Source organism: Leuciscus leuciscus, assembly GCF_965113295.1.
Source record: "Leuciscus leuciscus genome assembly, chromosome: 14".
NCBI lineage: Eukaryota > Metazoa > Chordata > Actinopteri > Cypriniformes > Leuciscidae > Leuciscus > Leuciscus leuciscus.
The window spans coordinates 17,909,590-17,937,335 of NC_138738.1; the positions used below are offsets into that span (position 1 = coordinate 17,909,590).

Consider the following 27,746-nt stretch of genomic DNA (forward strand, 5'->3'; position numbering starts at 1 on the left):
AATGTTAATGTACTAACTGGAGCTATTCAAATCTTTGTTACTCTTAATCTATTACAACTAACACAGTTGAGTGCTGGAAGATGATGATGATGAAGATGTATGAGATAGTATTCTAACTAAAAAATATATACCTTTCTTTTTATAAAAATACACAAGTTTTTATGTGGTAAGAGGTTGTGGTTGGTTACTACAATTGGTTCACCAATGCCACAATTAAATGATGACTTCTATGATTATAATTAGGCTTAGTTATTTGAATTTCTTTTTAAGTCTGTGACAACCCAGTGAAAACCCCAAGAGTATTCTATTTAGTGTCATATCAGCTCGTGTTTATCCATAGTAAAATGTTTAGAAAAGCGAGCTTTTTGTGCAGCAAACGAGTTTCACACACTGGTGCTGCTGACCTTATTTGGAGAAAAACAAATCACGAGTCCACCTGCGTGCACATTATCCGGAAATTAAGTAAAACGACACTGAAATCACCAAAGCATTCTAAATGTGCACAAACTTCCTCAGGCTTCATCAGATTGCGATCAAATGAAAGATTAGTTGTGCTGATGGACGCGAGCTCATCCAGTTGATGTGCGCGCAGATGTTGCTCATCGCGCGTGAGGTGCGGCGCGCCTGAGGAGCCTCACATAGGCTACTCTTCACCATCCTCTTTTCTCATGGCGAGAAAGACCTTGGCTTGGTAAAGGACATTTGTCGTTGTAATTTGTGTTTTATATAATTTAAATGGCTTTGACCGTGCACTAATGATGTATATGTGGTAGGTTAGCGCTGTGAGATGTGGTGTTTCAATCATGGCAAGGGGTCTGATACCGTGGATCTGGCTGAAGCGACCCGTCTATATCCAGGTAAGACGCTAAAGAAGCATCGCATGTAACTTGTTCATAAACCGTATCGAGTGTTTTGTCTTACTAGCCATTTGTGTACTTGGAATAAATAGTGTGTGAGATTTGAAGGGACGAGGTGGGGACGCTGTTATCCCGTTTGGACTCTGAAGTTTCATCTCTTAAGCGTCACTCCATCTAACTAGCGACTAATCGAGCGGCACATACGCGACTCTTTTCAATCATTTTCTTCGACCTTTATGCATTAACCTCGTTGTAATATCTCACTAAAACAGCGAAATTGCATTTTCCTGTGATTTAATGAATGTGATGGATTAAACTGATGTTGCTGCGTTTTATCCATCATCGGGTCGGTCGTTGCTGTAGCAACCGTGCTGCTGTATAACATTTTTATAGTCCTGCTGAAAACATTTCTCCTACCTGTCAGAAACGTAATTCAAAATATAAACCAAGAACCATGAACTGCGCTGTGCGTCAAAGATTGACGACCTCATTCTACAATTCTATTAATAATGAGCAACGTCCATACAAGCTCATATATATTTAACTCAAGAGAATAATAAACTATAGTTTCACTATTACAGACTTTTTTCAGGGATATTTACTTGGGAGTCTTCAATAATGCTTCTGCAAACTTTTGCTGATAAATTGATGTTATGTTCCCCTGAAATAGCCTATTAAAATTAAACAACCCTCTGGTGCTGTTAGGTCATTTTTGACCATTTTTTTTGCTATAATTGGTACAAAACTTGGTAAAGGTTTTGGCACTTGCTATTTAAAAAAAAAAAAAAAATCATGGACATGATTCTAAAAGGTTAAATGGTCCTGAAAAAACTGTCACACTTGTACTGTTCATGGTAAAAAATGACCACATTGGAAACGAATGCGAAGGGAATTAATCTAATGGAAACGTTACTGCACCCAAACAAAATCTTACTGAAAGCACATTTTTTTGGAGATATCAACCTCAAATTTGGAACACAACAGCAAACAGGGTGGCTTAGATTAAGCCAGGCCTGAGTTTAATTAGGACAATATAATAGCTTTTATGAACATGCCTTAGAAACAAACATGTGCATCTTGATTGTGCATATTTTTATTGTCAGTGCAAGTGTTTTAAAACAGTTCAAACATGAATTTTAGTATGGGTCTAGGCTTAAGCCTTGTCTGTGAAACTGGGGGAACCTGTTTAGAAAATGGCTTTGATTTTCTCACAGTTTAAGAGTAAAACATGTTTTGGATATACAGTATAAAATTAAATTTCATATAAAATTTGAAAAAAAGTATTTTTAATGCATTTTTCATCATAATAAACTTAAACCTCCTTAACTTTTTTCACATCAGCAATAATCTGCCATGTGTTTTCTTTAAAAAGAGACCAAACTTAAGTCTGTGATCCAAAGCATTTAAAGATTTTCGACAGTTTAAACGGAACATTGGCTCGAGGTCATGGTGCAAAGGACCCTATAGGTTGAAATTACTCTGAACCATCCCTTTAAGTGCTTTTTCTGCATTTTACACCGGTTTGAGAAACATGGACTGGACAAATTGTACATAAATTGGACTAACAATATCACAGATTTAAGATGAGCAGAACTATGGCTGTGTTGAGTATTTTACCAGTACTTATATGAAATGCTATAAAATCACTTTCACTGCATCATAAAACCAACTTGTTTTTGCTTCATTAAGTTTGATCTTTTTCTTTCTTACTTTTATTGGCAGCAAAGGCTTTTAAATCATGTAGATACTCTGTTTGAAGAACAAAGTGTGGCACTGTATGAGCAGTGTCGTCATTACTAATCAGAAAAAATTAACACAAACTTAATTGGTTCTTGCATGTATAACACATTTAATTTTTCTTGTTTTCTTTCTCATTCCTTGGTTTCGAATAGCTCATAACTCACACAAATTTTGTCTTGTTTTTGTGAAATAAACATATTTAGCTAAAGAAGTCTTGTGCTATAGACCTTCTGTAGCCCCGCCGCCTTTTCAGCGCTGCGCTCATTGTCTTTTGTCTTCCGGTTTGTATTTCCACAGCGATCTTACGTATTTATAAATGAACTTCTCGTTTTAAAATCTTCCCGGTCTACTGACATTTGTTAAAGGTATACTCCACTTTAAAATGAAAATTCTGTCATCATATACTCACCCTCATGTTGTTTCAAACCTGTATGAATTTCTTTCTTCTGCTGAACAGAAAGGAAGATATTTAGAAGAATGTCAGTAACCAGACAGTTTCTGGTACCATTGACTTCCATAGTATATATTTTGACTTCCATAGTATATATTTTTTCCTACTATGGAAGTCAATGGTACCAGAAACTGTCTGGTTACTGACTTTCTCCTAAATATCTTCCTTTCTGTTCAGCAGAAGAAAGAAATTCATACAGGTTTGAAACAACATGAGGGTGAGTATATGATGACAGAATTTTCATTTTAAAGTGGAGTATACCTTTAAGACATCTGCTTTAAACATTACAATCCTCATGATAACTTTCGTTAACTTTACAATAAGTAAATCCACTCATGTGGCCACTATTCTAAAGATGGCTGCACGCTTGTTTCTCTGGCACATAAGGTCTATAAGGTGAAACCTGTGGTGGCTGTTAATCCCTGATGTAGTTCTTTTACTGTACATTCCTCAAAATGAAGGAAATGGCTTCAGTGTTGTGGTGAGAGGGATGAGTTGTTCAGACTAGGACGGCAGCCCTCCTTTGAGCATTTTTGTTTATTTTCTGAAGACTGTAATCCTGCATGCTTTCAGCAGCTTACTGAGACTTCTTCAGCTCTGGCTGTCCTCACACTCGGAATCTGGCACTCGGAGTCTCGAACAAACATCTGTCTGGTGTTTGCTTGCTCAAGTAAAAGATTGATTGAGAGAGAACATGAATGTGAGGTGTGCTTTTTAGTGAGCAAAGTGAATCTTAGAAGTAGATATTAACCACTTTGCACTGGTCTTTATACACTATTTTAGTTTGAAGTAATGGTGGCTGTTTTCTGTGAACAAGACTTCACCTTACTCTGCAGGGGAAGATTTAATTTTGGGGAAAATGTAAGAGCCATATTACATTATAAATCTGTTCATATGCCCAAAGGATCTGCTGTAGTACTTTGACCTCTGGAGCTACTATTCTCTCTAAATGGATAAACTCTGAATAGAACGCTTTATTTTATCCACATAAAGCATTCTGTTTAGAGGTCATGTGCTCAGAGCATTTATTATAAAATAACAGCTTTATGCTCTTAAACATTATATGGAAGGAATTAGGAGAACTTGCCTCATAAAATTCACGAGGTTACTGAGACTAAATGCTTCAGGACACAATAGTACTTGTTCCAGAGGTGAGTTTCTCTGTAATGTTCTACATTTCTCTCAGCCAGAGGCATGGGTCACATATTTCAGATACAGCATTTGCACAAAGCCGTAGTGATAACAGCTGAATATAATATATCTGAACACAGGTTTTTGGCTGTGCTGTTTATTAGTATTCTCAAGTTAGTAATTAAATCTAGACATCTGCATTTTTACTGAAATAGATGGGTCAATGACTTGATGTTATTTTGTCCAAATGTATTAATTTATTCAGAAATACATTTAAAAACAATTAAAAAATATAGCTGCAAGCAGCGATGAAGGGGCCAAGCACACAGAAGGCACGATAAGTCATACTTCCAGAGCAGAAGAAGAAAAAGAAGAATTGGAATGCCAACGGATACAATAGGTGACTCTGCTTGGCCCCTGATGACTTGGATACTTCTTTTCAATAATGAACATATAGCCTATTCATTCAAACAACATTAATTTAAAGAATCATAAATAAGGGAATGCTATCATAGAGAGGATCCCTGAAGACCTTCATAAATGTGTAAAATATCAGATAATTTCACCTTTTCATGACGTGGCAAGGTTAGTTCAGTTAGTAAAGTGTCATATCGTATAGCCCCACAAAATGAATGCTATTTGTTAATTATTAATTCATGGTATTTGTAAACAAATATATTAATCATTAAAAAATTATTAAAGAACCTTTTCTTTTTATGATTTATATTATAAAAATGTACTTGGTGGTTATACTATAAGACATTTTTAGGCTTAGATTCGATTTAGACTTTTGTTGAAAATATCTTTTGAAAACCACATGAAACCAACTTGAATATAAGGATTAAATATCAAACAATTGTTAAATGATTTTGCCCTTATTTGCACACTCTTATTTGTCATAAACCCAGATGTCAAAACTCTTCTTTGATAGGCTTCTCTTGGGCCGGTTTCCAGTGGTTTGTTTTAAAGCCTCTTTTTTGCAAAGGTTGGGGGCCAAAACACTGTTACCATCCAGCCATGAGGGAAAGAGGGCATTCAAAAGAAGAAGAAAAAAAATCCACAGGGAACCTTCAAAACAAGTCCAGACAAACTTATAGTTATCAAGGACAAGAGGGAAAGTAATATGAGCGGCCGAATACAAAATGACACAGTTACCCCAGTGCAGTGTATTGTCTCTGGTCCCATAGGTCGGTACATTTCTTCACGCAATTCTCACCCTAGATAGGTTCCATTACACTTCTCATATGCAAGTGTATGACAAGTATCAGCTGTTTTGGTGTTAGTCCAAATATAACCTACTGCAATGCCGTTCCATCCATTCCAAGCAGTGATTTGGTGAAACAGTTTTAGCAGAAAAATGCTTGAGGATATGTCTATGTTTCTTATTTGGCTGACTCAAAATCCATACAGTCCTCTTTCAGCCAAAAGCATTCAATTATTTTGTATAAAACCGTATGATAGCAGAGGAATGCTACATCTATATCATTCGATGAAACAAAATCTTGGATGCTTTTAAAAAGAGTGTCTCTAGCCTTAATGGATTTGAGTACATCAGAAAAGATCTTAAAATTTCACTTTGTGCCTGCTTAGTGCCTGCTACACTGTTTTAATTCTTCTGTTGTCCTAGTTGTTGTCCTGTGTCTTGTGTGGCTAACCTACTGTCCAGTATGTTTAGAGTTTAACCTAGAATTAGATACACCCCTTTTCTCTTAAACAAGAAACTTGGTTCTCATTTCAGCCATATTTCAGTGCAGTTTAGGGATCTGTCACTGTCAGACGACCAATCTCCTCTATTTTGTCCCTGTGGGAATAAAAAAACAGGTCTCCTATTTACTATGAGTGTCAGGTTGGCCCTCTTTACTTCCAGTGCAGCCCAGAAGAACTGTCACATTCTAAATTAGGTTATATGGTAGGGCACATTTAAATATATCAAATATATATCACGAGGACAGCAGGAAGCTGGATTGAGTGTGGAATATAGGGTGTTATTTTAGGGGTTTTAAGTTAAAATTCTTGATAATTTTAGATGAAAGTAGCTAAATATACTCTGATTCTCTCTGAAAAGTAATCTTTTCAAATGATTTTTAATAATACACATATATATTAAGTATTATTAGAATTATAAGTTTGAATTAAATTTTTTCCCTTATATTTAATGTTTCATATATATATATATATATATATATATATATATATATATATATATATATATATATATATATATATATATATATATATATATATATATATGTATAATATGCATAAAGGCAAATATAAACAAACACACACACACACACACACACACACACACACACACACACACACACACACACACACACACACACACACACACACACACACACACACACACACACACACACACTGTAATACAACAGAATTGATTAATGTCTTGTTTTCTTGCGTACATTTCAGTTAGATTATTATCAGGTTTTAACATTTATTTAATCTGCACTGACAAATGATCCCAAGCACTAAATGTGAGAGAAAAAAAACAACACAAACATTTGTGACGTTAGTCTTTCCACTTCATAAAAGAGCAGCTGCTTTGAAATGACATTTGTGAAACAGCGAACAAGATGTTGCTATGACTAGATTATTTGTTGCTGTTGGAGTCACACATCACCGCATATGGAACAAGGAGCAACTGATTGTCATTCCACATTAATCATGTGCTTTTTTTCATGTGAATCTATGTGTTGAATCACAACCTTCCTGAATTAAAACCTTCCTGAGCTCCAGTGGTTGGGTTGCTGTAAACACTTTGGACTGTTGCAGCATTGAGTCAGTGTGTAGATGGATGTGTCCCATGGGGAAACAGGAGTGAGAGAAACGGGCTGGGGTGCCTGATTGCTGGTTGTTCTCACAGAGATGAGTCAAATTAGACCTGCAGTGCCTGTGTGACGTCTGCTTCCATCAGAACGCCGCCGCTTGGGACGAGAGAAACAGGGAGGAAGAGAGAGAGAGTGGGAACTAACACTATCTCCCATCACACTTATAATGCACCAGAGAAGCTTTTTCTTGTTCCTTGTGCCTTATATTTCCTTTAGCGAGAGTATATTCTTGTTTTCTCTACAGTTCAGGACATTAAAAACCCTTTTGTTTTTAAGTTCATGTGTGACAGCAGCCATCTTTCTCTCACTCTGTCTGTCTTTGTCACTTTTCCTTGCTCTTTTTGATACTGTCTCCATCTATCCGTCGCTCATTGGTCTGAAGGGGAGGGGGGCATTAGGGAGAAGCAGCAAGAAATCGCTTTATGAACATGAATTATGGATGAGTAGAGAGCAAGCTATGAAAACAAGTGTCAGTGCAAAAATTCTCCCCCACTTGATCCGCTTCTTCTATCCGATCATCTTTCACCGAGCCACTGAGGGGTTTGAGGATTAAAAGCAACAGACATGCTCCATATTCCTTTATGTATGGCCTATTTTTTCGCAGAGTACCTGAAATCGAAGGCTAGGCTTTGAGAGAGCAAAGAGTAAAGCTTGTGATTGAAGCTGTCAGCACTAGGAGGTTGAATAAATAGTAAGCTTCTGCGGACCTATTAAGATATCTGTCCCTCTGCAGTTCATCTCAATAGAGACACTGCTGTCAAACCAAACAAGCTGTCACAGCCTAAGGGGGACAATGTAATTTACCTTTACATTTACATTTATGCCTTTGGCAGATAGAATTTCCAGTCATATTACAGAAACCAAATGTTTTATTCTTATTTAGAGGGTTTAAGAAAAGATAGTAGATAGTAGGTCCATTTTGTGTTATATCTTATAATAAAAATTGTTTAAAGGGGGACTTCAGATTATGAATTTTCCTTGATCTGCCCTTGAAAGTAAAGAGTTTTAGAACTCAAAAGTCTCACCCATGTCCATATAGAACGTCTATTGAAACTAAGCTGCAAGAATGGCTTGTAACTTTAATAACTTTCTGACGTCATTAGATGAATACATCAAAATAATTATGTCTGCCCACATTTGCATGAAGTGATGCCTGGTATTTGCAAACATGTCCTGCTTGGTCACAATGAAGCGCTAAGGAGGAAGAAGGGAAAATAATTTTTCCTTTTCAGTAGGCCTATTTTTTCTTCGCAATATTGTTGGCTTGTTTATTAGTAAAAATATGTGACAAACAAGATAGATTTACGTGTGGAGCAAAATGAGACCATGTGAATAATATTTTTTTATTCAAAAAAAGAAAGAAAAAAGAAATTAACACTTTTATTTAATAAGGATGCATTAAATTCATGAAAAGTATATTAAAATGATTTCTGAAGGATCAAGTGACACTAAAGACTGGAATAATGACTGCTGAAAATTACAGTAGTGAATTACATTTGAAGTATATTCCAATAAAATAGTTTTTTAAATTGATAATATTTCAATATTGTCATTTTTCTGTATTTTGATCAAATAAATGCAGCCTTGGTTAGCACAAGAGACTCTGAACCAAACTTATGAACGGTGGTGTATATAAAGATAGAAATAATGATTAAAAAAACTACATTATCACAAGACAATAAAAAAAAAGAAGTTATGATCCCTTTCATGCACCGCTTCACAGGCTGGTCAGCAGCAGGTTAAATGTAGCTTTAAGAATAGCAGAAGATCTTTTAAGATGCAGACCACCTCACTTAACACACACTCCCTTTTGCCTGGATGTCTTTAGATCAGTTTTGATTAAAACGTTAGATGAAAGCCTTTGAGGGTCATTGGGATACCACTGTTTCTGCCCACCTTTTCCACATCCACTGGTCTTCACTCACTCAGCCACTAATGAAAAGCGGACACAAAGCCTCAATCAATAACCTCTCATTACGTACTTCTGTTTGGCTTTGCCTATAGTGAGGGACGATGTTGTCCTGAGGATGAACATGCCACATTAGCTGAGTTGAAATTAATGTCTCTGTGCATTGATTGAAAAGGTCAGGCGTGGGTTTGCTTTGTTTGTGGAGTACTGCACTTGTAATGGAGCAAGGATCGATCTGAGATACCATGGCAATGAGCATTACAGCATGTCTCAGTGAGATAAGCGAAGTACTTATTGGTTTAAACAGACTAGTATGCATACATGCTTGAGTGCATATAGAGGTGCAAACAGATTTAACCTCATGGGAGGGCAGCAAAGAAAATAAATCACATGCAGACGGTAGGCTTTTATTTGTACTTAATTTAAAGCTGTGCATTTAAATATGCAGAGACAGCTATGAGTAGCCATTAATTCAATTCAAGTTTATTTGTATAGTGCTTTTCACAATACACATCATCTCAAAGCAGCTTTACAGAAAGTGCATGAGTCCATATTACAATTAATACATTAAGGGGATAGTTCATCTAAAATGAATGGGTGAATTTGATTTCACCAAGTGCAACATGTTCCTGGATCAACATCTTTGTTGATCCTGGAACAACATTCCAATCAACCAATCAGATCCGAGGGACAAGTTTATAGTTTATGTCAAGTTTTGGCTTACAACCAGGGTTAAATTCATCTACATCAGTGTTATTCACCAATTATTTCCCTCTGATTAGGGATAGGGTTTAGGACAACATTTTTGGATTGAAATATTGTTCCAGGATCAACAATATATATATCAGATAATATGACGTATTAATGGCAAGTTAGTTCAGTTTGTAAGATGTCATATGGTGCAAATCTCCCCCCAAAAATAATATTTTGACATCAAGTCAAATTGTAGCAAAACATTAATAAAAAAAGTAAATTTTTAGGATATATATATATCCGCCTGGAAAGCGATTGTCGGGATCATCTAAATGCAGGATTTTCAAAAGTATGTATGTGAAATTCGCAGCATAGACTTTTAAAAATACGTCCAAGAGTTTTATACGCCGGTCTGTTATTGTAGGGACATTGACATTATATTTTCACGCCCCTAAACATGATGCTGAACAAAACAAACTGTAATTGGTTGCTTTACATGTCAGTCAGACGACCTCTGGGCGGTCCTTAGCCAATGAAAGCAGCGATGTAGTCAGTCTGAAGGTCTGGCTACTCGAGACTAAGCCCCGGCTAAAGAGAGTTCATCTCAAAGTGCTGACAGACAGAACCTGTCCTTAAAGCCCATAATTGTAAGAGGAGCTGATAGAGCTCTCCAAAAAATTTAATTAAAGTTCTCATGAAGTGCATTGGTCTAAATGCGGCTCTCATCCTTGGCTCGCTTGTTAAAGTCTTGCAAAAACTCCAAAAACTGTTTGCTCCTCTATGCCTTTTCTACTCCCCCATAAAAGGCTGAGCCACAGGCTCATGTGGTATGGAGCCTTGTGTGGACTTTTCTCTCCGACTTGTGATTGAAATTCCACGCAGTCTTCAGTTCGGCTGAGAGCTGAGAGTGATGTGGGGGCCGCTGCTGAATTTTTTACACTGTCTATCATCACATTGCATGTGAGTTCACAGCAGCGGAGCATCTAAATGCTGTTTGACACATAAATACAGATGGTCCACTGACCAGCATGATCCCAGTGTACTAAACGATGAGAGCTTTCTGACACTGCGATCCTCTGTTAATTCAAAGTGCTGCCATGGAAACACTTCCTGTCACAAGGGGGGGACCCGTCATCCCGAGTGGCAAACTATAAAGCTATTGATGTCAAACTCGCTCTATTTGATTTATGAGCTACTGCTTGATACTCAAGAAGCAGAGCGTTGCTGTTTGTGTTGTCTTGTTGAAAACAAGTTTAAAAACAATGAAACAGTGTGCATGCATTCCAGGCATTATGGGTAATGCTTGTCTTTCGTAGCAACAAGGTTATGGATTCCTGGATGATAAGACTTGATCAGATTAATTGTTTTAATTTTGTCTGTGGACTGACTGATTTGATCATCTCCATCTTGTTATCTTTGGAAAGTCTTTGTTAGGCTTCCTCTCTGATTATGCATGATTACGAGTATGCGTTCACATTTTACAGTTATGTATGTGAAAACAGTGATCATGTGAAAACATTAGAAATACGCCTAGTGCTAGCTGGAAACATTAAATGAATTACTTGCAGCTGCAGCTGAGTTTTGTGAATCATCCTGGAGAGAGATGGGTCATTCTGAGGAAATAGTGCCTTTGTAATGGGTGCTGAAAATTCAGCTTTGCCATTAGATTTTCAAGTTTATTCAGATACAATATAAAACAGTTGATTTTAATTGCAATAATATTTCATTGTATTATTGTTTTTAACTGTATTTTTGATCAAATAAATGCAGGTGAGAATAAGATACATATTTCAATAACATTTAAAATCTTACCGACCCCAAACTTATGTATATGTGTGTATCCTATATGCTAATCCACTATTATATACTATATTTGTTGATATATATATGGTGGAACAATGAGCAAAGCATGCAAATATTTCGCATAAATAATATATCTGATTTTTCACTATGATTTTCGTGGCCAAAATGATTCACAATAGTGATATATCACAATATCTACTGAAATCTAGAAAAAAAGAAAGAAAGAAAAAAAGAATAATGCTATGTTAAATTCTTCTTTACTTGTTCTTTGTTTTGTTTTTTGTTTTAAGAATCACACCATTGCATACAAAGGGAACAATTACACTTTAACGGCAACCAGTTTGAAATAACTTCCTTCTGTGAACTGATGTAAGCTCATTAATCGATCCAATGGCAGTTTTCCAATAATACGGGTGAAGGTCTTTGCAGAAATAATACTGTCTTTCCTTTTACACAACACAACAAGATTAAATAAAATACATTTTCTCATATGTATTACCTCGTTATTTCATCTAAATGTTTTAATGATATCTGGGCATCATTAAAGGGATAGTTCACTTTGAAATTAAATTTTGGTATGTTTTAGCTTACCTCAAGGGCATCCAAGATGTAGGTGTCTTTTTTTCCGCAGTAGTTTCGATATTTTTAGGTCAAACCGTTCTTGTCTGTCAGTCATATAATGCAGGTCGATGGTCACTGTCTCAAAGAGCATGCACAGAGTCCAAATTAAAACAATTCCCCATCGTCCAAATTAAACAATTCCCCATCGTAAGTACACATTGATGGCCCAAGACACGAAACGAGCGGTTTGTGTGAGAAAACGAACAGTATTTATATCGTTTTTACCTCTTGAATACAGCCACGTCCAAGTGATCTGAGAGCGCGGGCGGGTATAGATATATACACTAGATGTCGCATTGGCTACGGTTTCGCAGTTCTAATTTGGACTCTGTGCATGCTCTTTGAGACAGTGACCATCGACCTGCATTATATGACTGACAGACAAGAACGGTTTGACCTAAAAATATCAAAATTGAAACTACTGCGGAAAAAAAGACACCTACATCTTGGATGCCCTTGAGGTAAGCTAAAACATACCAAAATTTAATTTCAAAGTGAACTATCCCTTTAAAAGTGAGCGAATGTTTGATTATTCTTTTTAACTCTTTAATTATGTTTTACCCGCTCAGATTAGGAAACGATGTCACTTTTGAAGTCGTCACGTCTTCTGTTTTACGATCACAAACTCGCCAGCTTCGGTCACTAAACAGAGGTAATTGGCTATATACATGAGATGGTCGCATTCACGCTTATACAATCAAAGATACTTTTGTATAGCCCCCATGGTTTTTGCATACACTTGAATTTAAAGTAACGTTTACTTCAGTAGAGGTATGGCCACTACTACAGATATAAGTCGACCAACTTTACTTCTCTTATAATAGCTTTGGATTGGCCATGCCTTGATTTCTCACATACACTTATCTAAAGTAACATTAAATTAAAACTGAGGTAAGACACACCCAAATTTAGGTTGGTCAAACAGCATTTGCTGCCCTAAACGGAAATTCACTTCTTGTCTTTGCAAAACCAAGTACATTTGAATTAGCGCCAAATATTAGTTGTCACTAATCTGACTCAGATTTGAGGTAACATACGAATCCGTTTAATCTACTTGGGAAAACAATTTCATAATCAGTTCAAAGATAATAAATGCAAATCATCAAATGCTCTGGAATAATGAAAAAAATGCGAACCTGAGATTACATGATCTTGGCTACTCTCAGCATCACAGGCTAATTTGAGCTACAAATCGCCACAAGCCTTCTTCAGCATCTCCCTAAATACTCAGACCAAGGCAGAAACCTCTTTTCAAATGTAAACATGAATTCAAAGTGGGAATTTGCATTAATCACCGTCCCAGACTTACTAGGGACAGAGGTTGATTTACATGGAAACATTTGCTAACAATGGGAATTTGCATTGAGTTTACACCTTTGAGAGCAGGATGCCATTTGCCTGGAAGACACACCCTCCTTTGTGTGCGAGTTATCTCTAAACTCTTAAATTCCTTATTATCTGTTGGTTTACTTCTTTGGGAATGAGACCTTTGTACCAGTCGCATTGAGACATTTCAAATGATACCAAACATGTGCAGTACTGTATGATAATTATTCACATTAAACCATATAGATTCTTGGGTGAATTTTGGTGATCTCAGCATGAGAGAGAAGGAAGGGGGAAGAGGGAAAGAGATGTAGATTAGGGTGATTCTGAGGTGAGACTTGCATGTGAATGGTGCACAAGAGTGAGTTAAAATTTTAATTTCCTTTGTTCTCTCAGAGAGTTGCCCTCTCTTCCAGTTTTTCCAGTCTTACACTAATGTGGCTTCTCATCACAAAATGTGGCAGAAATTATATTATTTTATAATATTCTATACAGGTGAGGGCTATAATCCTTATGAAAATACCCAAGATAGCTTGAAGAGTCAAGTCAAGTCAAGTCATCTTCATTTATATAGCGCTTTTAACAATGTAGATTGTTTCAAAGCAGCTTTACAGAGACAAGCGTATAATTTAAGGTAACAGAGATTGTTTTGGCTTTATAGCGGTTCTTTAATAAAGTTATTTTCAAGCTAAAGTTATTTTTGATTGATTTGCTTCCGTCGCAACGATCATTTGTTATTAAATTAGGGGCCGCTAAGACGACACCATTCTCTCTACACAGACTTTAAACGCGAACCTGTGAGAAACGCTGATGGCGTTCACATGCATATTTAGAATTGGTTCTATAGTTATGTGCGTTTGAATATATGTGCGCAGGTTTGGAATTCCCTACAGACCAAGCCTAAACAAAGTACTGGGCTTTCCTTATAAATTTTTATAGAGAATTTTATTTAATTTTGTCACTTCGGGTAGGAACGCGAAACGAAATTTCCCGACAACGCCTTATCTGTAGAGTGGTAAAGGGATCCTTCATAGGGAGAGACTAGTTGGCACTTCAGCACTGCGTTGTCATCGGGTCCAGGTGAAGATCCTTCATCAGATCTGGATACGGCCTGGATCCGGGAGGCTGCGGGAAAACCTCGAGATAAACACAGACACTAAAATTAGCGTAGATGCCATTCTTCTCATGATGTAACGAGTACATCAGGATTTATGGGAAGTGTTCCCGGTTCCGGCTGACCTAATCTATGCAGCCTAACATTGAATTATAGAAGTCTATAATGTATTATGTGAATGCTAGGTCAAAGAGATGTGTCTTTAATCTGGCTTTGAACTGACAGAGTGTGTCTGCTTCCCGGATAATGGTAGGAAGACTGTTCCAAAGTTTTGGTGCTAAATAGGAGAAGGATCTACCGCCAGCAGTCGATTTTGATATTCTAGGTATTATTAACTGACCGGAATTTTGAGACCGCAATAGACGTGAAGGACTATAATGCGTTAAGAGCTCGCTCAAGTACTGCGGAGCTAAACCATTTAGTGCTTTGTAAGTAATCAGCAATATTTAAAAATGTATGTGATGTTTAATAGGCAGCCAATGCAGTTTTGACAGAACCGGGCTAATATGGTCATACTTCCTGGTTCTGGTAAGATCTCGAGCTGCTGCGTTTTGGTCCAGCTGTAGTTTGTTAATTAAGCGTGCAGGGCAACCACCCAGTAGAGCATTACAATAATCTAGCCTTGAGGTCATGAACGCATGAACTAATTGTTCCGCATTTGTCAATGAGAGCATATGGCGTAATTTAGATATATTTTTAAGATGGAAAAATGCGGTTTTACAGATACTAGACACGTGACTTTCAAATGAAAGATTGGTATCAAAGAGCACACCCAGGTTCCTAACCGACGACGAAGACTTAACAGAGCAGACATCAAGTGTTAGACAGTATTCTAGGTTACTACGTGAGGAAGTTTTTTGTCCAATAATTAGAATCTCTGTTTTTTCAGAATTTAGAAGTAGGAAATTACGAGTCATCCAATTTTTTATATCAGCTATGCATTCCGTTAATTTTGTGAATTGGTAAGTTTCGTTAGGTTTTGAAGAAATATAGAGCTGAGTATCGTCAGCATAACGTGGAAGCTAATTCCATGCTTCCCAATGATATCTCCTAATGGTAGCATGTACAGAGTGAACAGCAACGGTCCTAGTACTGAGCCTTGTGGTACGCCATACTGAACTTGTGATCGATAAGACATCTCTTCATTTACTGCTACAAACTGATAACGGTCAGATAAGTATGATTTAAACCATGCTAGTGCAATTCCACTAATGCCAACATAATGTTCGAGTCTATTTAAAATAATGTTGTGGTCAATGGTGTCAAATGCCGCACTAAGATCGAGTAACACTAATAGAGAGATACAACCACGATCGGATGATAAAAGCAAATCATTTGTGACTCTAATGAGAGCTGTCTTGGTACTATGGTACGGTCTAAATGCAGATATCATTTCTTTCAAGAAAGGAACACAGTTGTGAGGATACTGCCTTTTCTAATATCTTTGACAGAAAAGGTGGATTCGAGATCGGCCTGTAATTGACTAATTCTGTAGGATCAAGTTGCGTTTTTTTAACAAGCGGTTTAATCGTAGCCAGCTTAAAGTTTTTTGGTACGTATCCTAGAGACAAAGAAGAATTAATGATATTAAGAAGAGGATCTATGACCTCTGGGAGCATCTCTTTCAGTAGCTTAGTCGGTATAGGGTCTAACATACATGTTGTCGATTTAGATGTTTTAACGAGTTTAGTAAATTCTTGCTCTCCAATAGCAACGAATGAATCAAATTTTTCCTCAGGGAGACTACAATGCACTGCCTGATGCGATACTGTAGTAGACGGTTGCATAGTTATAATTTTGTCCCTGATATTATCAATCTTATAAGTGAAGAAGTTCATAAAATCATTACTGCTATGTTGATTGGAAACGTCTGGGGTTGAAGCTTTCTTTTTCGTTAGTTTAGCCACCGTTTCAAATAAATACCTAGGATTATGTTTATTTTCTTCTAATATGGTTGAAAAATAAGCAGATCTAGCAGCTTTTAAAGCCTCTCTGTAAGTAATCGAGCTCTCCTTCCATGAAATGCGAAATACCTCTAGTTTTGTTTTCTTCCAGTTGCGCTCCATTTTTCTGGCTGCTCTCTTAAGGGCCTGAGTGTGCTCGTTGTACCACGGCGTTGGACTATTTTCTTTAATCTTCTTTAAGCGCAACGGAGCAACTGTGTCTAAAGTGCTGGAAAAGAGAGAGTTAAAAGTTTCTGTTGCAATATCAAGTTGTTCTAAGCTATCCGGGATGCTGAGATGATGAAACTGATCAGGAAGATTATTAATAAAGCAATCTTTAGTGGCAGAAGTGATAGTTCTAACATATTTGAAACACGGAGTCGGCTTTGCAGCCTTGGCTAAATGTAATTTACACGAGACTAGATAATGATCTGAGATGTCATCGCTCTGCTGCAGAATTTCAACGGCATCAACATCTATTCCGTGTGATAATATTAGATCTAGAGTATGATTACGATGATGAGTAGGTCCTGACACGTGTTGTCTAACTCCAATTGAGTTTACAATGTATTTAAATGCCAATCCCAATGCATCTTTTTCATTATCGATGTGTATATTAAAATCACCAACAATTAGTACTTTATTTACTTAAAGCACAGATAAGACATATACTGTCACAATGGCTTGTTGATTTTTTTCTTGTTTATTCAGTCTCAATGTCTCTTTCTGAATTTATTTCAGCTGCAGCGATATCTTTGTCTATATTAGAGATTTCCTGCACGTTCTGTGCGAGGGCGCACTCCAGTGTCGAGTATAAATGAAACATAAATTACATGTGCTAGTTTAGCGTTCCACAATGCTCTCATCACCCTATTTTGGATGAAAAAAAATTTAATAAAAAAAAAGCTCTCTAAAGATATTTGAAGTAAACATACGATAATCCATACGTTTTTATCAGAATGAGCGCACTTTTGGACTAAAAAACCAGTGGAGGGATGTAAATTTAATAAAACACAGAAAGACGTCAGCAGTTAACAAGTTTTGGTGCAACATTTCCTCTTTCAGAACTAGCAAAATAATTAGCTGCGTCCCAATTCAGAGGCCGCATCCTTCGAAGGACGTGGACTTCAAAGGAAACACCTTCGAAGGCCACGAAGATTGGACCGAGCGTTGTGGAGTATTGTGCTTGTTGCCTAGCAACTGTGACAGCTGCCATTGATGAGTGGGACCAACATTTGTACTGGACTTTTTTGAAGGTTATATTAAACTACCTGAAAACAAAAGGGTTCACAAACTGTACAAACTGTCTAAATATGTTCACCATGGTCAAATTCTGTATAATATAAAGAGTATAAAATATATATAATCACATCTTAGTAAGATAAGTCAACATTTGAACCGCTTTAAAGGTTTTATATACGTATCATTAGATATTTAAGTAAATTGAATACCAATACTTGCGTTTAAAATTGTAATTTAGCAATTTCTCTCAAAACAAAACTGTCGTCACTGGAATGCAACGAATTCCATCTGTTGTATCCTTCATTTCACGGAAAACGAAGGACGCATTTGAAGGAGCCTTCGAATTGAGAGACAGTCTTTGTCGTGCAGCGGTGACGCAATCGGCCTTCGAATGCGGCTTCCGAAGGATGCAGCCTCTGAATTGGGATGCAGCAATAGAGTGCTGCGGGGATGATGCATTTTTGTAGGCCAAAAACCAGAAGCGAATTAGCATTTTAGCACTTCTGGTTCCATCGTTCCGAAGTCAATGGGTATTTTGAATGGGTTACTAGTTAAATGGCTGAAATAAGGTCTGTGATTAACACAAACTCAAGCTGCTTTCACGTAAGTATTACCCCACGCGTTAAGTTGTTATGTGTCTTGAAACAGTTGCTGTCAGGGAGATTAAACATTACGGCGAACAGGTAAGCTCAGTCCACTTTTACAGTCTCATTGTGGGCTTATAATCACGCTATTACAAACTATTCTAACTCAAATTTTCAGGGAAAATGTTTTTAGATAAAAACTGAAAGAATTGTTGGAAGCTTAGTGGTGGTGACGTTGAAGTCGTGGGACTGTGGTGTAGTTTGTTACTTCGTTTATAGCCTACCTTTAAATTTTTACTTCTGCTGATTGTATTTAGGCTTCAAAATTCATTAAAGTTGTATTAATTGGTGAAAATTATCTTGATGGACAAAACGTGAAAGTATCATACAGTTTTGTTGATCACAGAACTTATTTTCTGCAATAATCCAAAAACGTATTTTAGGTTTTTGTTGAGGGAGCCAGTTGAAGGAACCAGTGTGATGCTAACTTCCGGGTTGGCCTACAAATTTACGTCATCCCTGCACCACTCTATTGCAATGCACTCTCTGTACAGTGGCCAAATCTACAAGGTAACAGAGACGGAGTTGGGTGGTGTTGCCCCCTTTGCTCTCACTGACTGATTTGTTGATCAGCAAGTCCTGCAGACTGGGGTGATTAATGAGTCATTTTCCAAATCCAAAATCCAAGCAACTTTGGTTGTTTTGGAATCCCAAAAACTCTCAGCACGAGAGGAGGCATATATATACATATATATAACTGACTCACCTATGTTCCTCAACAGTTTTCTGCATCCCTCCACCACCCGGTCTCCTCACACTTTCATGGTTACTATCCTTGAGTACTTTGGGTTCGGGCCAAATTCTGAGCCCTCCCCTCGGACAGAATGTCAAATACGCATACTCTTATCTGATTATTTGTAAGTGTGAACTCAAGAAATTAAAAAGGAAGTCACCTTACAATAAGAAAATATTTTGAATAAAAGTGACAGAGTCAGATCTTTAAAATAAAGTGATGTTCAGTGATATTCTGCTTAGGTATTAGAATTGTAAAGTTTTTAAAATCATTTTGAACTTTTAAGCCCGCGGACATCAGCCGAACAGGAAGGAGAGAATGGCAGTGGGAGGAATTCAGAAAACTGATTTAGGATTGATGAATGAACCTCTTCTCTCAAACCTTGACTTTGGACTCAGGGAGACGTCTGCCTACAAAACTGAGCATTCTGTCACCCCATTGCCATGGCGACAGCTCCTCTGGGCTTTGTGAGGTATGAAAGGCTGTACAGGACGCTGGCCTGCCACAACTCTCCAACGCCTGTCATCCTGGCTTAGTGAGGCAGTGAGTTTGAGACGGTGGGGGGAGAGACCCTGAAGGGCATGAGATTTAAAGAGTAGAGTAAGATGGATTCTCAGATGGAAATGGCAGAATTGCATCTCACTGAGTGCCCGTAGCAGAGAGGGAGTGATGGCCTGTCATTAGGGAAGCCACTGAAGAAAGAGACAGTATAAGAGAGAGAGATCAGATTAAATTATAGACAAACAAACAGATGAGACCAATGAGAGGGTGACTAAAACCTCCTTTCAAATTATTTAGGAATAAAGTTCTCAGTTCTGCTGACTGTAGCCAGACCAGGCTCTCTGGACCTGACCAAATTTTAAATTGGAAACTGGAGGGGCAGTTCAGATTGTGAGGTGTAGTTCAATCAGTTGGGACTTGAAATCAATCTACTTTACATTATTGGCATTGTGGTTATTGGTTTAGATCAACTTGGCATAGGATATTGGTTTGTATCTCCAGGCTCTGAAAATAACTGGATTTGCTTTATCAAAATAGAGTACAGATAAAATCTTACTCAGGCTTGTACCATGAAATAGGAGGCTGATTAAAAGAAGCTTACTGTCAGTTAGAAATTTGGATGTTCTCCGAGATAAAATGTCATCGCGCGAGAGAAACTAGAGAGCTGAGCCATAAGCACTGAACCATAAGCAAAATAGACTGAAGAAGAAGAAAGTCCATCACTGTCCAACTGACGTATCATCATTAATAGAGAGAAGAGGCTCCATCAGGTCTGTTATTTGTCTGCTAATCTCTTGCAGTATGCATAATAGGCAACTATCTTTGAATATGTTATGAGATCATTCACTCTAGAGTATTTAAAGATTGCAGGGCAAATGGTTATATGAAGCATTCATTTGACTTATTTAGTAGTCTTGGGTTTTACAATAATAATAAATAATAAATTTAATTTAATTATATATTAATTGTTTCTGTCTTCTGTAATATCTCTATATATCTCTCTACAATACAAAATATATATTTCTATCAACTCTCTGAAGATTTTTTTTTTAGCATGGTAATAGGTATGACAATGTAAATCCATTTGGATTAGAGGGACTTGCTACTGCCAATACAAACATTGATGTGCTGCACAAATAGCATATATAAAATGACCCATAGCAGATCTGTACAGGTGGAGCTGGGGAAGTTAGAGGGTTTCAGAGGAACTGCCATTGAAAATGCTAAGCAGCTATTTAAATGTTAAGCAGCGAGCTTATTGGCTGCAGATATGACAGGAGTCAATCAGCTAGTGCCATGTAGTAAACAATGTAAATGTCAACAGGTTGCATTAAGGACCCCGCCAGCCTGTAGAGTTTCATGCCAGAATTTATAACAGAAAATATGCTTAGACTTTGGAACTGAGAAAAAATGGTGCTAACACTTATGTCAGTCCGCATAGTTATCGGCTAATGCTGATCATCTCAAAATGGCCAACATTTGGCTCATAATTTATTGGTCTACTATAGTTTTGCAGTTTGATGTTTACCCTGGATTAAATCCCAAAGTACCACCAGTACGGTGTTATATGCTGTTTTAGAAAACTCATAATAAGCAAACTCTTTTCGCATGCTTGGCCTCATTCACACTCAAGCAGAATAAATAATGAATGATTTTATGGAAAAAACTGTTTAAATGTTGCATCAAGGAGAACATCTCTATTTGGGATTAAATCTAAAAACTCACATTTTAACAACCAGCCCTTCATGCGACCCTCTCTACTTCATTTTATTTTGCAGGTCCGGGCTATCATACCCACAACATTTAAACCCTAGCTACTTTGATATAGAGATCGCATGGCTGCAATCATTGCAATTAATAATTCAGCATTTCTTATAAATTTTGCAAGTAGTATAGCTGTTTGCACTGAGCTGAGCAAAGTTCAGAAAACTGTTCCTCTGAGGTTTGATTTGCACTGATAAACAATGTGTGCTTTCCTGTTCCAACCAAAAAAGATTTAGAAATCTCCTTTAAATTATTTTTTATATCACCCCACCACCTTCACTATACTCATCTTCACTTTGGTAAATTGCACTTTCATACTTACCTGATTTAAAACCATTAACATTGTACTCCAATTTGGTACATGTCAAAAACAACACATTATTATTACAGTACTACAGTATTTTCTATAGATCTGTTCTGTTAGTGCAGACTATCCTTGCATCCGAATATGCCTACTTCCATAGACAAAAAGAGTATGTGAGCCGAGCAGTATATTTGAATTCATAGTATTTTTAAAACAGTAGGCGAATAGTTCCTGGATGACCTGCTATTTCTGATGAGATTTTGAAGTGTACATCCAATGGACACTTTACTATCCCAAGAGGCCACGGGAGAGGATTTGTGAATGGCAGTGAAGCGATGCAACTGACGCCATACGTCACATGACAATGACAACATTGTAATTTCATTCATACCACACACATTCAAACCATATAGAACATACTTTTTTAATAATATAATAATAAGGATAATAGTATATATAGTATATATAGCGCTTTTCTGGGAACTCAAAGTGTTTTACATAGAAGGGGGGTCTCTCCTCAACCACCACCAATGTGCAGCATCCACCTGGATATGCGACGGCAGCCATTTTTGCACCAGAACGCACACCACACACCAACTTATTGGTGGAGAGGAGAGAGAGTGATAGAGCCAATCAGTATATGTGGATGATTAGGAGGCCATGATGGACAGAGGCCAATGGGCAATGGGATTTTATTGACCACAGAGAGTCAGGACCTCAGTTTAACGTCTCATCCGAAGGACAGGCAGATTTTTTTAATGGTCACAAAGTTCCAAACAAAACGTAGTATAGCCTGCGATTTCCGACGCAACGATTGTTTCTCATCTGTCATGTTATCACATACTTTCACTTTCCTTAGTTATTTGTTTTTGCTACTGTTGCTGTGTGTGGATGTGTTTGCATGATGATCAGCTTAAACAAACTCTGCATACAGGTGGTAAAGCACTCAGCAAACCACTGCCACACAAAGTTCCTCTTAAAACACAAAACAATAGACCAGATCTACACTCTTTCAGCCACGAGGCCCATTCCTCCTCCTCATGCTGGAGGAGAAGTTCTGTCAGCACAGATTTTGCAGATAAGGAAATGTCAGACCACGGAGGGCTGCGATGCTGCTGAAATTAGCTGGCTGTGTGCTAGTGTGTCAGGCGAGCTTTGACTCCAGCTCCTCATTTGAAATCTCTCTTCCTACGTCCTGACAGTAGTTCTCTCTCAAACACTTGCAAATATATTGAAGTAGAAGCTGTAACATACATTAGATGGATTTGCTCCTCATGTCCCAAGGAAATTCTGCCCATAGGAAAATATAGAAAATTGACCGTTTAAGACTCAAGCACTCTGTCAGAGGAACACGCATCTGGGAAATGTTCTTATGGATTTGGAAACATTTCCCTGTTGCATCAAAAATAAGTTGTTTTTAGCAATCTAGGTAAAAATGATATTTCATGAAGGAAGTGCACTCAGTGGCTTGAAGTGAGGGGGCTATCTATTTATAAAGGATCACACATCCTGTGTGGCTGTCAGGAAGATAGTTTCCCACTGCTCTGAGCTTTAAAAGGTCACACATAAATAAAAGATGAAAGGATTTTTCTGGTTCTAATAGCTCTATCATGGTTAAACACTTATTAACGAAATGAAGGATATTGTTCAGTTGTTTGTCCTCATAAGTATTACATTCATTTTAGCAGTACATTTTAAGTGTATGAACCTAGAAAGCTATGATATGATATGTATATAACCTAATAATTCTAATAATTTCATCCTCTATTCGAGAAAGAATCAAATCTTTCCCATTTCTTTAGGGATGGAGACTGTAAGTCTTTCCACTGAGCTGTGATTTTTTTTTTCATCTGGTTTTTAGCAGTCCTGGCACTTATCGCTACCATTGCAGTACAACCTGCAGCAAATTATATCAGCTCATAATCAGCGTACATCAGCACACACATGTCTTCAAAACTGCCTAGAGCTGAAATCAAAGCTTTTCTACAGTCCAAAACAGTTCATATTGGGGAGATGTTATCAAAGGTAAGGGTTTTATAAGTGTTTCTTTGTCCCTCTCTGTTGGTGCACAGGCCCGGTTCTCCTACCTACACATGAAGTACCTGTTTTTTTCCTGGTTGGCTGTTTTCGTGGGAAGCTGGGTGGTGTATGTAGAATACTCTTCATACACAGAGCTGTGTCGTGGACATGAGTGCAAGAACTCTATTGTGAGTTTTTTAGTTCTTACATTAAATATTTGCTGACCAATATGGTAATCATTCTATACTAGACAAGACTTCCACTGACACCTAGCAGATTGGATGCAGTAATACAAAAGTAATAGTTTGATGCAAAAGTAAAATGTTTCGATACTGATACCACTGTAAAAATGTACTGTTCATTTATATAGCACTATTCAAGTTTTATGGTTTTATTATTATTATTATTAAATAAGGGATAAGTGCACCTCCACAACTGTTTTACAAACATTTGTACAAACATTTTATACAAAAGGGAGCCATCTAGAGGAGAGTAATTGTAAAGACACTGACTTATTAAATGGATCAGGCAATCTTTGGGGAGTACAATGTAATGGAATAAAATGAATAATGCAGCGTAGACTCTGACGTATGTGTATCTCCATGTCTTTACAGTGTGATAAATTCCGGAAGGGGGTGATTGATGGTTCAGCCTGCAACAGCTTGTGTGAAAAGGACACTCTTTACTTGGGGAAATGTCTCTCTGCCAAACCCAGCAATCAGGTCAGACACAACAAACTGTAGTTGCTCCTTAATATAACAGTAATTCTTGTCTGATCATTCATTGATTGCGTGTTTTTGGTGATCTGGATCTGCACAGATATGAATTTGCTTGTAAAGTTAAAGTAAGGATGTATCCATACAAAATCCATCCATTCGCTCTTTCAAATACTGTATTATTTGACTAATATAACATTGTATTTAAAGACCACTGGTACAAGTTATGGGGACAAGTCTGGCTAATGAATACAAGACTTGTGCTTATGAAAACTAGAAATATGAAAAATAAAACTTTTAAATTACTAGTGCTCTCACACTTGTCACCTTCTTGTTTAGGTATATTCTGGCAGTTGGGGGGATTTGGAAGGGATCATAAAGTGCCAGATGGAGGAAGACCCTCATTATGATCTGGGTGCAGAACTGGAGCCCCGAAAAGAGTCTGCATCCTTTAACAGGCCAACCAAAGGGACATCAATGGAGAAGTTCAAAGAAATGGTCTTCAGCCATCTAAAGGTCTCAAATCCTATGCAGTATTGTAACATAAATTGAACGTACTTATTCATTTTGCGCTTTAACATTTTTAGCATTGGAGATTTGATTATTGAATCAGTAAACGTCTGACTTTGACATTTATAACCATCCATTCTCCAAACCACTTGTCCTATGTCACAGAGAAGCTGGAGCCTAATAAAATATTATTGGAAATGACTGCACAGTAAATAAATAAACGAATGAAAACCTCTGTGCTATAGTGCACTGAAGGACCTGATGTCTAAAGCTGTTATAATTAACCCAATTAACCCGTTTCAATGACGCTTTTCCCCTGACAGGCAAAAGTAGGAGACCAAGCCAACCTAGCAGATTTGGTGACCCTTGTGCTTGGAGTCGCTGACAGCAACAAGGATGGCCAGATCTCCCTGTCAGAAGCACATTCAGCTTGGGCTTTACTGCAGCTGAATGAATTCCTGCTGTCCGTCGTGCTGCAGGACCGAGAGCACACCCCCAGACTGATGGGCTTCTGTGGGGACTTGTACGTGTTGGAGAAGGTTCCTTACGTACCACTCTATGGCGTCAGCCTACCGTGGATGGTAGAGCTGTGGATTCCAGCCAGCCTGCGGCGAAGCATCGACCAATGGGCTGCTCCCTCCTGGCCCCGCAAGGCTAAGATAGCAATCGGCCTGCTCGAGTTCATCGAGGATGTCTTCCACGGCACATTCGGAAGCTTCCTCATGTGCGATGTTAGTGTCACTGGGTTTGGTTATACAGAGCGCCATGATATAAAGGTGGTAGACGCAAAGCGTATTGTACCAGAAGGTGCTTTTCAGGAAGCAATGCGTGAAAGGCGGTGCGAAGAGGACAGTGACTGTGTGTACGGAAGGGACTGCCTCACTTCCTGTGATCTCACTAAACACCGCTGCACTACGGAGGTCACGCAGCCGAATCTGGCTAAAGTATGTAGCACACTGAAGGACTATCTTCTGTATGGTGCGCCATCAGACATTAAAGACGAACTGGAGAAACAGTTGTACGCCTGCATTGCTCTCAAAGGCGCCAGCGAACAGATGGAAATGGAGCACTCCCTGATTCTCAACAACCTCAAAACTCTGCTTTGGAAGAAGATATCTCACACAAAAGACTCCTAATAATACATACAACTAAGTTATTGTTCTTATACAGAACACAGAATATACAATATATGAACAACAGACTGGGGCTGTGTGAATGATATCGACCACCCATATTTTGCCTAATATAATTACATATTTTTATTTTTGGCCTGCATTTGTAGAGTACTGTCAATATACTCTTCATGGCACCTTGATTTGTTACATTACTCAGTCTTGACTCAATCCCAAATTCTAAAAGCTTTTTAGAGCTTTTAGAGAATCAGCAGAGAAATACTTCTGGTAATGCATGTCCTCTCCAGTGCCAAGAGAATTATTAATCTTACTGCAGATCCCTGTTCAGAAAAACTATGACAATCGAACTGTCTTGTCCAGGGGTTTTCAAACTGAGGCCGGGGTCCCCCATTTTACAGAAAATAATAATTTTTCAAAATGTTTTTTTATTGCAGACAAAGTTACCTTGTTAACACGATAAATAGGTTAAACACAATATAGATTTTTTTACAACTTCATCTTTTATTTCTGATTAAAATAAAATAATTGTATTATACTGACAGCTCTGGTTTCAAATCTGGGTTTTACTAAAGGTGTGGTGGGTAAAAATAAGATAGCAGTGAACCTAATTTGAAGTCAATACTGTCCATATAAATATTTTAATAATTTACGTTGAATTTAGTCCAGTGATAGCATTTCTTTATAGATAAAAAATATATAGACGTCATTACTTTGTCAGGGATAATTACTTTTTTTTATTTTTTCATTTACTCACCCTCGTGTCGTTCCAAACCCATAAGACTTTCGTTCATCTTTGACTGACTGATGATTCAAGTCCAAATTTTCTGAAGACACACATGTGCTTTGTATGATGAACAGATTGAATTTAGGCTTTTGTTCACATGTAAACATCAACTCACTCATCAGTTGTGGTAAATGTAAGCTCAAGCATGTTCGCTTTTCGTGCGAGAACCAACAAGGATCATTCTCGTGTTACGCAGAACGTTTGAGCTTCCGCAAGAGGTTTATTCTCGTGTCAAGCAGGTTCATTTGAGCTTCTGTTTATGTTTGCTGATCAATGTTTAAATGTGAATAAAAGCCTAGAATTAATGTGTTCATAATATAAAGCAATTGAGTTTCTTCAGAACATTTGGACTAAACCTTTCGATTCATTTGGATTAGTTTTACGATCTCTTTATGAACTTTTTGAAGCATCAGTGGTTGCGTAGCTGTCAATGGAGAGTACAGAGAGCTCTCAGATTTCATCAAAAAGATCTTTATTTGTGTTCCGAAGATGAACAAAAGTCTTATGTGTTTTGGAACGTAATGAGAGTGAGTAATTAATGACAGAATTTTTAATTTTGGGTGAACTAACCCTTTAAGGGGGCCTTGGCATCAGAAATTGTGAAAACCCCTGGTCTAGACTGCCGAAGATATACAATTCAAATTTTAGAACATTTCCATGCTTCCAATTTTTACTACAAAAGATCTGAAATTATTTGCATGACTCAATTTTCAGACTGAACGATTACTCAACACAATACTAGGTTAGAACAATTATGCTGTCGCTCATTTTATAGAGTTTATCAGTTTATCAAACTGAAACAAAAGTCATTTTAATGATCGATTTTAGAGACAAGATGTGTGCAGAAATGTTTAAATATTATTTTTGAACTTATTTCATCTTAATAAACAAGCTCTTTTCATTTCATCTTTGTTTTAAATATGTATTGGCATATAAGCTAGCACTCTTATATAGTT

The 27,746-nt window shown here is 37.5% G+C and overlaps 1 protein-coding gene across 2 annotated transcripts; it reads left to right on the top strand.

Moving 5' to 3' along the window:
* The first annotated feature begins 389 nt into the window (after positions 1-389).
* Positions 390-27,696, top strand: dipk1ab (divergent protein kinase domain 1Ab). Of its 2 annotated transcripts, none has more exons than XM_082190245.1 (6): positions 390-691; positions 779-857; positions 23,701-23,835; positions 24,262-24,369; positions 24,703-24,879; positions 25,197-27,696. In XM_082190245.1, the coding sequence occupies exons 1-6, from the start codon at positions 669-671 to the stop codon at positions 26,007-26,009; spliced, it is 1,335 nt and encodes a 444-aa protein (XP_082046371.1). In that variant the 5' UTR covers positions 390-668; the 3' UTR covers positions 26,010-27,696. The 2 variants fall into 2 exon arrangements, with proteins under 2 accessions (XP_082046371.1, XP_082046372.1); XM_082190246.1 differs by having other exon boundaries at positions 391-691; positions 774-857.
* Positions 27,697-27,746: the final 50 nt, after the last annotated feature.